At 40.2% G+C, this 13,457-nt stretch overlaps 1 protein-coding gene across 3 annotated transcripts in view; it reads right to left on the reverse strand.

Moving 5' to 3' along the window:
• Positions 1 to 649: 649 nt before the first annotated feature.
• The window catches only part of LOC113016447 (uncharacterized), a 180,127-nt gene continuing 167,319 nt past the window's right edge, over positions 650 to 13,457 (reverse strand). For 2 of the 3 annotated variants that reach the window (XM_080299352.1, XM_080299351.1), the window contains exons 5-6: positions 6,939 to 7,265; positions 651 to 2,190 (exon numbers count right to left, since the gene is read on the reverse strand). In XM_080299352.1, the coding sequence (XP_080155478.1) occupies positions 1,724 to 2,190; positions 6,939 to 7,265 (794 nt within the window). In that variant the 3' untranslated portion in view covers positions 651 to 1,723. Of the gene's footprint in view, positions 2,191 to 6,938; positions 7,266 to 13,457 lie in introns of all 3 variants that reach the window. The other variant, XM_080299353.1, reaches the window with a different exon arrangement.

Consider the following 13,457-nt stretch of genomic DNA (forward strand, 5'->3'; position numbering starts at 1 on the left):
TCTCTCTGACAGACTCACAAACTTGTAAAGGTCAAAGATCCTGTGAAGCTGAGAGCTCAGTGACCTGCTGACACAGGTGAAAGCAGCTAAATCAGAAGGTTGTCTTACCCACAACATCCAGGTAAAGTGTCTCTCTCAGGGTCTGAAGTGTAAGCTCGACCAGTGTGTTAGAAAATGGAACATGTCCTGATGTCTCTGAGTTCTTGTTCAGTATATTAATAAGATCCAGATTAATGTCCATGTTTCAGAGGTTTACAATCAGTCTCCTTGATATTTCTGACAGTTTCCTGTCCGAACACCTGTGCTGTAAACTGACCAAAGATGAACCCGAGTCTGATCACATGACTCACCGTAGTGTTCTCATGTCTCCAGCCATCTCTCCTGTGTACACTGATACCATCATTGATCCTTTTCCTGCTTTAACAATGAATGCTGTGTTTTGATGCATCTGTACAGATTTGAACATAACTGTGTGATCAGTGTTTGTTCTGTGTGTGAGTTTAAAGTCAAAGCTCTCTCCCTGTTCTTCTTTGTCAATAATATCAAACCGAGGGATGAGAATTGAAAACAATTTATTGATTTGATTCCTTATCGATTCTCATTGGCTCCACTCTGAGATTCATCACCATCTCAAAGCAGCATATCAAAGAGATTCATGCAAATAAATTACATGCTGGGTGGTCAAATGTTTGTGTATGTTGGAGGTATTTAAATAAATAAAAGTAAGTGGAGACTCTGCCACTATTTTCCTCTGACACATGAACTGAAATCAGCTGATCGTAGTGAGAGTGAAAGAACCGAACAAGGATCGTTTCTCGATTCCCATCCCGAACCAACACTGTCTGACTAAAGTCTAACTCAGATAGTTTAACTCCGGGTGTTTTCTGATTCTTCTCACATCCCTTCATCAAACAGAGATAAAAGGATGAGATTTAATCTCTTTTCCTTGTAAAAAACATTGTTTTAGTTTTATCTGCTCTGTTAAAGTTTCCCACACTCCCAAACTCTGTTATATGATTCAAATAAAGTGTTTTTAGTGACGATTTATCCTGATATAACAAACCTGATCTTTTCCTGGTGCTGATAGTTTGGATTCCTAGTTTGGAAACTTTCAGTTTCTCCACAATGAGTTACAAAACCTCCTCCAGAACTCCTCCTTTGTATTTTAATGCTTCTTCTTCCATTAGTTTATAACCATTTATATTCACTAAGATTCTGGGAGCTGTGGTTTCTTTTTAATAATCTGAAATCATTATTTGATGAACAAATGAAGCTGATTTCCTTTTCCTGTCTTTTCTCCAGCGGCCTCAGCTTCTTCCTCTTTCCCCTGTCTTCTTCTGCAGACGCTCCTCTGTAGCTTCAAGCTGTTTCTCTTTACAAGGAGAGCTACAAACCTTTGCATCCAGCCACAAACACCCCATGGGCTCCTCTGGATCATCACACTCAGCATTTTCACAATAAAAGCCTCGTATTTATGGCTGCTCCACCCTGACATGTGACAACATCCAAATGACTGGATCAAAGTGTTGGAATGATCTCAGCAGCTTTAAAACTATTGATATTTATACATTTACATTGATTTGGACTAAACTAACAAAACTATTGATTTGATCCAAACTCACATCATGCCAGAGGCTTTTATTTTGAAGGTAGGATCATTTTAATGCTCTTCTTAGTTCATTTAAACACACAGTTGCTCCGCCTGACATTTTTGGCTTTTAGATCAAAACATCAAAGAATTTATTTTATTTGAATGAACTGAAAATAGATTCAAACTAAAAGCTTTTAGAGAATAAACTCCTGCATGACCTCTGACCTTTGCCCTGTATCTACAGCACTGACCTCTGACTTTCAGCTGCACCTTTCTCTCCATCAGAATCCTTTTCCACCTGCTGTAGACGGTGCAGGTGTAGGTGGAGTTGTCTCCATCTGTGGGGTGTTTCAGGGTCAGACTGAGGTCTCCAGTTTTCAGCAGGTCTTCATTCATCTTCGTTCGGTCTCTGTAAGCCTGGTGCTGTTCTTCAGGCTGGTCAGAGCCGTTCTCATACACGTGGACCTTCCTGTTGTCTGCTGCACTTATGAACTCATAATTGTCCTTCCACTCCACTTTAGCGTCTTCAGGCAGGTGAACTGCGGCTTTGCAAAGCAGCTGGACTGACTCCACCCCTGAATCTACCTCCACCTGGGGAACTGAGACAGCGAGAGAGAGAGATAGGAAGACTTTTTGAGATTTATGGTGGGAAATTGTTTTGAAAAACCTTTTTATTATAATGAACATGATGTTCCACTTAATCATATTTAATTGTTATAATGTATTTTTTTTTTGCTATTCTGAGAGAACAGTGGATTTCATTTATTTTCATTTATTAAAGAAAAAAGCTATCCAAAGCTAGCTGGTCCTGTGTGAAATATTCTGAATTAACTGTGATGAACCACACTTCACTGCCACATCCCCTGACAGACCGGCTGAATCAAGAAATCGCTTAAATAGACAGAGTGAATCTCAAACAGCAGCACATCACGCCACGATCTAAAGAACCAGCTGAAGAACAAAGGAAGTGACATCTGTCAGTGTGGAAAGGCTTACAGAGACATTTCTATGGCTTTGGGACTCCAGTGAGTCACAGTGAGGACCTTTATCCACACATGGAGAAACCTCAGAAACAGATTAGTTCAAGAGAAGATCGATGACTCATCCAGGAGGTCACAGAAGAACACAGGTTTGAGTCCCGTTACATCTGCATCAAACTAACAGCATTTCATAAAGAGAACATCACAGCAACAGTCAGACATGGTGGTGGTGTGATGGTGGGGGCTGCTTTCATTCAGGATGACTTGCTGTAACTGAACCATGACCTCTGCCCTCTAACAAAACATCCTGAAGGAGAACATCCGGACATCAGTTAATGCCCTGAAGCTTAAGAGCATCAGGCAGCAGGACAATGATCTGAAACATTCCAGTAAGTTGACCTGTGAATGGCTAAAAAACAAAACATAACGATAGTGTGGAGATCACATAATTTTAAATGTATTGATATTGCATTCAGATGTTTAAACATACTGGTATCATGTTAACCTTTATTACAGGTCCAGTTATAACCACTTTCAACTGTTGAATGCTTTTTATAATCTTAAATGTTTATATGCAGATTACATTGCATTATAAAAGAAAGGCCTAACTCTGAGTAGACTCTGTGCCAAAATAGACAGGAAACTGCATGCTTTGCAGAAAGGGAAACTAAAGCAGAGTCTAAGTGCAAGTTATTTTGAGGAGCTGTTTGGATGATGCTATTTGAATAACCAGGTTATTCATTATTATCTTTTATTCATTTATATCTTTTGATTAAGCTTTTAGTAGTGGTTCCTGATTAAAACATTTGTTCAACCTATTACATATATATAGTTTTAGTTAGGTTATTATGCACATGAGAATTGGCCTCTCTTCTCACAAGACAGAGTTCGTGTAAGGTCGAGACACACACACACATACACAGTGTTGGGGAGTAACTGAATACATGTACCGCCGTTACGCATTTAAAATACAAAATATGAGTAACTGTATTCCGTTACAGTTACCGTTTAAAAAGGTGGTATTCAGAATACAGTTACTTTGTTGAAATAAATGGATTACACTGCGGTACTTTCCTGTTTCATTTTGTTGCGGGTCAGGACTGTTTGGGTTTTGTTTGACAGCTACGTTCTGTTGTTCCAGGCGGCAGCGTTACGGTTGCCATGGTTACAGGGTGACGCTCTCGCTCTGCGTGTTTCCTGGGTGAGAGAGGCCTTTCTGTTGTTGTGCTAAGCTAACAGGCAGAATGCTACAAGCATAGCGCTAAAGAATGTAGCATCATGGGCAGTGTAGTCCGTGTTGCAGGGAGAATGGACTGCCATACACGTTATGGGTCTGTGAACACGAGGAGGGAGAAAAAGGAAAAGTGCGAGTTGTCATCGAGGAAAAACGGGAGCTGGAAACATGTAAATATAATAATAACCACTGCAGCCAAGAAGAGTGCCTGACGAGCCCAGTTGTAAGTAAGCTATTAAGACTCGACTGTACACTGTGTTCGTGTTTTCCTCCGAAACAATAAGTTCTGTTGGAGCAGCCTTTCAACGCCTCTCTCTGTCTCTCGCAAGAAAAATTGACCCACACAACAAAGTAAAGCTATTTTTCGGCTACGACAGAGGTTCAGAGCCGTGGACCTTCAGTAATAGTAATAAATCACACAGCAATAGTACATTCACGTAGTTGTAAACATCCTGATAATATATTAAGTAATCCAAAGTATTCAGAATACATTACTCTCATTGAGTAACGTAACGGAATACGTTACAGAATACATTTTGGGGCATGTATTCTGTAATCTGTAACGGAATACATTTTAAAAGTAACCTTCCCAACACTGCACATACACTGTAAGTAAACTCATTTAGAGGTGAAAGTTTAATCATCTTTTGCTTGCAACTGCAAAATTGTGTCTGCACAAGTGACAGTGTGCCTTAAGACATGCTGCTGATGTTCTGAGATAAGCGGGCGTCCGGTGGCGACAGGAAGCACCTGCCGCGAAGACGATGTTCTTTTCAAACTGTGTTAAAAGTTGTCAACAGAACATTTGTGGTTTTAACTCATGCATGTATTGTATCGGATGACGTATGAGGGGGCGTCGGTAAACATACCCTGATGTTGTAAAACAATTCCTGTGTAGTTTTGGGGCGGAGATCTACAGCTGATGTTGTGCAGTGCTACATCTCCCCATGCTGTGTGTGTTCATTAAAATCAATTGTTTTACCAAGCTCTTCTGGACCATGGTTGTGTTTACTCTCCTCCTCAATATTAAACCTTAACAACAGTTTTGGAGTATGTGATAAAAGACCTAACACACACAGAATCTATTTTTTTTAACCATCACAGTTTAACATGATTCTGAAGAAATCATAAATGGTTGTCATTTCCTTTTCCCGGGTTTTACTTTCTTCTCATCTGTCTGCTTGGTTGGATTCATCACCTGTGCATACAGCTCACCATTACTTCAGTAATACTCTGATTACATCAGTAAATACTCTAATTTCTTACTTCATCTCTGGACTCATGCATTTGAAGCTCATTCTGTATCTTACATGAGTTATAAGAGAGCACGAAGACATTTTGTGTGTTTTCTTGTTTCCGACTGTTGAACCAAACCGGGTTGTAAAGCCTGTTGGGTTTCTGTTCTGATAGCAGGGCCCTAGAGTGCGACCAATTTGGTCGCAAATGCGACCACATTTTTCAGTGGTGCGACTAAAAATAAATATTTGGTCGCACAGGTGCGACCAACTGTTCCGGTAACAAACAAAAAATCTCTGCAACTCTCCGTGTGGTCAACAACAGACACACATTTTGCCCCTATCGTGGACTAAACCAATCAGAGATAGTCAGGGGCGGGACCTCTCTGATTGGCCGTGGTCCAGTTGAAAGTGCAGGTGGAAGAGAGAGGTGAGTAGCTTGAATAAAGCGATATCAATTCATTAACGGATTCCACACAAAGACCTAAACACGGAGCGGACCCAACACATCAGAATCAGCTTCGTCTTTCTCGGCTTTCTCACCCGACGGCCTGAACACGGACACGCTGTCGGAGCTTAGCGATTCTTCGGGTCCGCTGTGTTTACGTCTTTTTGCGCTGATTCTGAGCTGCAGGTTTTGTCTCTCTCCAACCAAAATTCGCAGAGCCAGCAGCAAAAGAAGCAGCAAACTGCGCTTCACATTTGATCAATGTCGTCATGAATTCCCTCTGACTTTTGCTGTTTTGCTTCCACCACAATAAAAATCACACTTCCTGCACAGCTCTCTCTCTCTGTACTTCAGGAACAGTTTCCCGTCTCAAATCTGTTTTCTGTATTATTCATTCGCTTATTACCCACCAGTCTACCGTTGTTTACAGCGCTGTCTTTGTCTTTTTTCACTTAAATGACCTCGGACAAGAAAGCCTAATTTCTGCTGCTCAATACTGAAGAAATTTAAACTTCTTAAAATTATGCAAAATTGCAGAATATTTTTAAAGTTATCTGCTATAAAAAGCCAGACCAGGAAAATCTCCTTCATGTTTTTCTGTGTTTTATCCTCAGTTACTTTCACACAAAGGCATCTGCTGTGATGTTCACAATTCTGATGAAGTCTCACATGTATCAGTACTGATAAATGATCAGAATTATAATATTTCTGACTGTCTGAGGCTAAATTGAATCAAATCAGGACTTTGAGAACCGGAATTGAATGGATTATAGAAATCAGTGATGATACTCAGCCCTAGTGAGCAGCCTAGGCCTGAGAGAAGTGGATGTAGCTGTGGGTAATAAGAAAAGATGAAAAGAACTATTGATAACTTTTTTGTTAAGTTAAGGCCTGATCTGTCTGAAATTCATAGCCAGCTCTGACACGGAGCCATCAATCTTTGAATGCTGAAAAAGCACAGTGTATCCAGAAAACACATTATATGCTGCAATAAATGCCCGAGTGTCCCCTCTCCCCACGGCCTTTTAGCAGCAGCAGGCAGCAAACAGGTCGTCAGAGGAGCCGAGATGATGATTAAGTTTAACATTTTCTACAATATTGACAAAGCACTTTAAGCACAACTTTGTTAGTTAATAATTTAGAAATTAATATTGTCTGTGTGGACTTCCCCCCCAAAGAAAGTGCACATGTAAAACTGCGGTGTTAAGCGATGCGGTTGAAAAATTTGAGTGCGCCTAACTTTTGTGCCGGTACGCCTAAATTTTTAAAGTTAGGCGTACCGGTGCGCCCATGTCAAAAAGTTAGTCTAGAGCCCTGGATAGTTTTACAAGAGTCAAAGAGTCAAAAGTAAATTTGCATTTTTAAAGGTGGAAAGTTCTAAACATTTGTTTCAGACAGTAAATCAAGTGTGTAGCTGATACATGTTCCCTCTCAGTTCTACATCACTGACCTCCGACATAGAGCTGCACTCTGTTCTTCATCAGGATTTTCTCCCTCCTGCTGTAGACGGTGCAGGTGTAGGTGTCTGCGTCCCAGCCTGTGGGCTGTTTCAGGGTCAGACTGAGGTCTCCAGTTTTCAGCAGGTCTTCATTCATCTTCGTTCGGTCTCTGTAGACCTGGTGCTGTTCTTCAGGCTGATCACAGTTATCCTCATACACGTGGACCTTCCTGTTTTTTCTGTTCGTCCACTCCACTCTGACGTCTTCAGGCAGGTGAAGTGTGGCTTTACAGGGCAGCTGGACAGACTCCACCCCTGAATTCACCTCCACCTTTGGGACTGAGAGGATAACAAAGCAGCACTGAGCTCATTTTCTCTGACTGAAATTTAACGTCAAAGTAGCCTCATGTTACCCAAAGTTAAGAAGTCAGTGGAAACAAAGATTGAAATAAAATAGAAATAAACATTTGAGGATAAATGATACGATAACTTTATTGTCGCGTCAGGGGAATTTGTTGTGGACTCAAGTACTGACACAGAAGCTGGCTTCACAGAGTAAATACACAACAGAAAAACAAGAAATGATTTTAAAAAATGACTTTAATAATACAATTCTTAAATCACTATAAATGACAGAGTGATACTAATATTAAAATGAAGTGTGTAAGTGTTATTTATTATCGGTTAATAGAAAACAGAAGCCTGTGTCTGTTACACTGTTTCAGCTGTTTTTGTTCACGTATGATTCATCAGGTAATAATTATCAGTCAGGTTTATCTGATATATGAAAAAGTCATTTAAAGGTTGTTTCCTGTGTGTTGTGAAAGCTGATTGAGACTCTTGTTTGTGTGGGTATCATATGGTAAGTGTGACTTCTGAGCTTACAAGCCAAATATGGAGTGCCAGGACTGCCATAATGAATTAATTAAATACACCATTAAATAATTAATTAAATGTGGCAATAATTAATTAAAATTGGAATTAATTAATTAAATAAATAGTTATGACACATGTAATTAATTAATTATTGACACATTTAATTAATTATTTAATGATATATTTATTTATTTCATTTTGGCAGTCCTGACGCCTGGCTCTCATCATGAAATAATTTTATCTGTCAGCCTCACCCATCAAACTCAGGGGGCGGGGTTAACGCTGATCGAGTCAAAACCATTGCTTTGGCCTGGTGGCCATTGTTTCTAGCACACAACAACCGGCATGTGGAAGCTAACAGAACTGAACTTTGAAAAACCCTGTTTGTGTGTCACCAAATACCGTTTTAATATTTTTTTAGCCGAGAATGTAGTGGTTTAATCTTCATGTGTCTGGTCGGTTTGTCAAGATACAGCCTCTTTGCAAAAGTGCTTCGATGATTTCGGAGATGTCTGCCCAGTCTCACGGCAAAGCGTGGGATAGACCCGCTCGCCTCGCAAGCAATCCCACCGACAAAGCGCAGGCCCCGGTACACAGCTGTAGTAACCCCCGCTGACTTCTTTTACTGAGGTTATATTTATCGGTGTTTTATTTCCTGATGTTCTTATGTGTCCTACGTGTTTCAGTCGCCAATTCTGAATTATAACTAACATTAAAAACATGTTTAAGGAGGAGAGAGAGCAAATAAATCTGTTTAACATCTGATCTTTGGGTTTTTGTTCAGTAATCAGCGTGACCTGTGTATAAACACATAAAAGAGATAACGTTGGTGTTTCCGTCATGTAGTAACTGCTGGCTTTAACTGTACAAAGGTTGTTCGACACTATGAAACACATACAGACTTCATGATGTTCGGCTAATATTTTTATTGTGAATATTAATCATGCTGACCTCGCTCTGTACACCACGCAGCGAGGTCAGCATATCCACGATATCCTCAGCTCCATGAGTTAACACAAAGTTTCCCAGCTGACTATCTAACTGCCAACTATTCCAGAGACGTGAAAATATACAGCATAAAGAAAAGTGTAAGAGACTCAGCAGCAGATTAGAATAACAGTTATACATTTAATAAATCACCAAATGAATCCAAGAAACGAGCAAACCTGTTCCGACAATTTGAATTTGTATTCCCTCAGCTGCAGACTCGCTGCTGTTTAAATGTTTGAAAAGGAAGATTAGATATAAAAAACGTCAAACATAGACTCAGTCTGCCTTCACATTTGATATGAGGCCAGCACGTATAGTGGCTGTGTCCTGTTTTAAGATCATACATGTAAAATTGTTGTCTGACCTCCGTCGATCCAGCCGCTCAGAGTCCGTGGTTACCATGGTTACTGCATAAGCAGCTATAATGTTAACAGCTGGCACTGAGGAAACCTCCCGGCAGCATGGGTGTTTATGTTTGTCATTGCAAAAGAACTGTCTGAATGGTCAACTGAAGTTAACTTGGATAAATTATAGTTAAGGAGTATCACAGATAACGCCCACGTGAGCTGTGCGACTGTTCACCACTACACTGAAATCAGCAGGCTATTACTGAAATACACGTGCTGTATCATAAACTATGATATAAACAGGGAGGTCCTATTAACATGTTTAGTTTTAAAGGACACCTTCCTGCCTTTAGTCTCCTTCATGAGCAGTATTAGTTTTCTTCTAACATCCAGAAGTCTGCACACTGTGTTTCATAGTTTGTAACAAGCCTTTGACAGGTAAACATAACATGACCGAAAAAGCAAAAAATAAATAAATAAATAAATAAAAGAGAGAGAGAGAGTGTTATTTATTTGTAAATTATTTCATGATGAGAGCCAGGTGCCAGGACTGCCAAAATGAAATAAATAAATATATCATTAAATAATTAATTAAATGTGTCAATAATTAATTAAAATGTGAAATACATAAATAATTAATTAAATGTGTCAATAATTAATTAATTACATGTGTCATAACTATTTATTTAATTAATTAATTCCAATTTTAATTAATTATTGACACATTTAATTAATTATTTAATGGTGTATTTAATTAATTGATTATGGCAGTCCTGGCGCTCCATAGCTAAAGGCCTAAAATGTAAAAACATTAAATTACTTTATTATTTTCAGTTTTTAACTCGTCTAAGCTCTTCGTTTCCTTTGTTTACTTGTGCGTCGTTGAGGGAAAACAAAGAGGGGGAAACGCGAGTTTTGTGCCGAACGCGACAGAGAAACAGCAAGCCACCTCTCCCCAGCATCCTACTTGCGAATCTCCAGTCTCTGGACAACAAACTTGACGAGCTGCGTGCACGGATTAACCAACAAGAGATCAGGGACTGCTGCGTTCTGGCCTTTACAGAGACATGGCTGGAGCCCAGCGTCCCCGACTGCGCCATCACGCCGGATGGATTCACTGTTTACCGGGGAGACCGAACGAAGGACTCAGGCAAGAAAATGGGAGGAGGGGTGTGCTTTATGGTTAACTCTTTGTGGGCTAAAGATGTGTGTATCTTAAAAACTTACTGCTCTCAGAGTCTCGAGCTACTGACCATCAAAGTCAGGCCTTTTTACCTCCCGAGGGAGTTCAGCTCAGTTCTCCTCTCAGCTGTTTACATTCCCCCACATGCTGATAAAGCCACGGCTATGGACGAACTGTATGACATCATTATTGGACTTGAGAACAAAAATCCAGAAGCTGCCTTTATTGTGCTGGGAGACTTCAACAGAGCCAACATGAAGAAGGTTCTCCCCAAATACTATCAGCACATCTCCTTCCCCACGAGAGGTGATCAAACACTGGACCACTGTTACACTCCATTCAAAGAGTGCTACAAACCCCTCCCCCGCCCAGCGTTTGGTAAAGCAGACCATTGTTCCATACTGCTGCTGCCTGCATACAGACAAAGACTGAAACAGAAAAAACCAGCTTCCAGGGTCATCTACAAATGGGACAGTGAGGCTGAGGAGGTCCTGCAGGACTGCTCTGACACAACTGACTGGCAGATATTTGTGGATGCAGCTGATGGCAACATCAATGAACTCACAGACTCTGTCATTGGATATACTGGAAAGTGCATGGATGATACCATCACAAAAACCACTGTCCGCATATATCCAAATCAGAAACCCTGGGTAAATAAAGACGTTTGTGCGGACCTCTGCCTTTAACTCCGGGGACGCTGATGCATATAAAGCAGCCAGGTACGACCTCCGAAAGTCCATAAAAAAGGCCAGAAAGGACTACAGGGACAAAATGGAGTCCAGCTACCACAGCTTTGACACCAGGCGACTGTGGAATGGACTACGCTGTCAGCTGTGCATCACATGTACATTTTTTAATGAAATTGACCGTTCTGGAGCGCAGAATGGACAAACTTTGGACGAACTGCCCAAAATGTATTGACAGAGACATTTCAGGGATGTTTTCTGCTCTCCAGATGGATTAATTACATTAAAAATGTTAATCTCATGATGACAGATTAATCTGCGTTAATGCTGACAGCCCTAACCTAAACACTAAAAGAAAGATCGTGTGTGTCCTCATTAGTATAGGTGTTTGTGTTGGTGTGTGGGGCTGTAACCCCATGTAACAAGTAGTATAAAAAATTACTTTCCTCCCCAGAGTAATTTAGTAATGTACTTCACTGCTTTTAAGAAAAGTATTAAGTAATGTGTGATACATGACTTTTCATGAGTAAAAGCCTGACACTGCTGATGAGTAGACTGAGGACTAAAGCAAGCCTGAAATGGTCTGTCAATAAGCTCTTGTCAATAAAGTTGGGATTGAAAGAGACCAAAGTCCCCCTGGATACCTGTTACTGCAGCTGAGAGAGGGTAAAAGGACTGGACATTTGTGTTTAGAGAGACACGGAGTGCTAAAACAGAGTTTATCTTTGAATTTCTTTGACAAAAGTAAATCATCTTTAACTCTGAAGACATCATCTGAAGAGTCGCTCTGGGGAGTCCAAAGTTACAAATTACAGCAACCACTGCCCAACACTGTGGACCCACTAAACACATTTATGATTTTTGACTTTGACTCTGCTCATTTTTGCCATGTTGGATTTGGAATATGGAGGTAAGTTCATATTCAGGCCTGGATGTGCTCACCATCCTCTGTCTCTTTAAAATGAACTCAGACAGTAAGAGGACGTTGATTGGTTTTCCATCTGAATCATCAAGATTAAAATCTCAATGCTAAATAGATGCTGAATTAACCTTATGATACTAATGAAACCTGACGACTGGAATAACACTGTTTGATAGTATAAATGACTATTGATCTATTTATAGTTATACTGAAATATGTAGCTGGCAGTAGTACTCGGTGTCACAATCATGGGTCTTTTGACCCAGCGTTTTGAGTTTTAGTTTATGTTCATGTTTATGGTTTATGTTTAAGCCCTTTAGTTTTTCTAAGTTCATTTTTTATCATGCCTAGGTTGTTATAGTTCTTTGTTATTAGATTACCCATGTGTCTTCCAACCCCTGTTAAGTCTCCCTTGCCCTTCATGTGTTTCATGTCTGTGTCTTATGTTGTCAAGTTCAGGTTGTCATGTTTGCGTCTTATGTTTCCTGTTTTATTTTGAAGAGGTCTTGTGTTTCTATGTTCACTGTATTTAGTTTTACTCTTTCCCTGCGAGTTCATTATGTTCATGTGGGTTGTGCTGTTTTGATCTTTATAGTTATAATTTCCCTAGGTTTCATTTATGGTTATCATAGGTTTAGTTCTTGAAATATGGCTTCCCTGTGTTCCATGTTGTGCTTACTGTGCCTTTCTGTACCATGTTTCAGGTTCCTATGTTCTGTCTCCCCAGTTACTGTTAAGTTTACATGTCAGTGTGTTTCCTGTTTTACTTTGAAGGTCTGTGTCTCATGTGAGTGTTTCTAGTTTTGCTTCCCTTGTCTCGTCCAGTCTGATTACTCCCAGCTGTGCTCTCCGTCTGTGTCTCATTCCCTCGTTATCCCTCAGTGTATTTAAGCCCTGTGTTTCTCTTTGTCTGTTTCGTAGTCTCCCTCATGGCTGTGTTTCCCTGTGTGTCAGTTTATCCATGTCCCAGTTTAGTTGTGTTATGTTTTTCGTTCCATTCTGCAATAAAGCAGCTTTTTGAGTTTAATTCCTGCGTTGTGAGTTTTGCGTAGGGGTGGGCGATAGAAACGATATACGATAGAAACGATATAAATTTGGCCAACGATAGAGATTTTGACTATACCGCTCTATCGCGATAGCGCATGTTGATGATATCATCAAGCTGCGCCTGTTTTGGTTGAAAGCATCGCAGCGGCTACAAGCGTTATCATCTGCAAATTATGCCTGGCGACAGTCATAGCAAAGAGATGAAGTACTTTTGAAATATGGGGAAAGCCAAAAACTGCGCTTCCTCCACTTCCATAACATTGATTCATTAATGTTGAATTCTCTCGCAGCTGTTCTGTTCCCATGTTGTTGCAGTATATTAATAACTAACCTCATATTGTGGATGAATAATCTCAGTTGTTCTCCTGACTGAAGTTTGGCCCGTGTACAGCATCCTGCTATGCGATTGCATTTGTCCCTGATCACCAGAATCCCTCACGTTAACTTTTATCGAGTGGAAAAAAAGTTGGCGTACAT

The sequence above is a fragment of the Astatotilapia calliptera genome, chromosome 3 (assembly GCF_964374335.1).
Source record: "Astatotilapia calliptera chromosome 3, fAstCal68.1, whole genome shotgun sequence".
NCBI lineage: Eukaryota > Metazoa > Chordata > Actinopteri > Cichliformes > Cichlidae > Astatotilapia > Astatotilapia calliptera.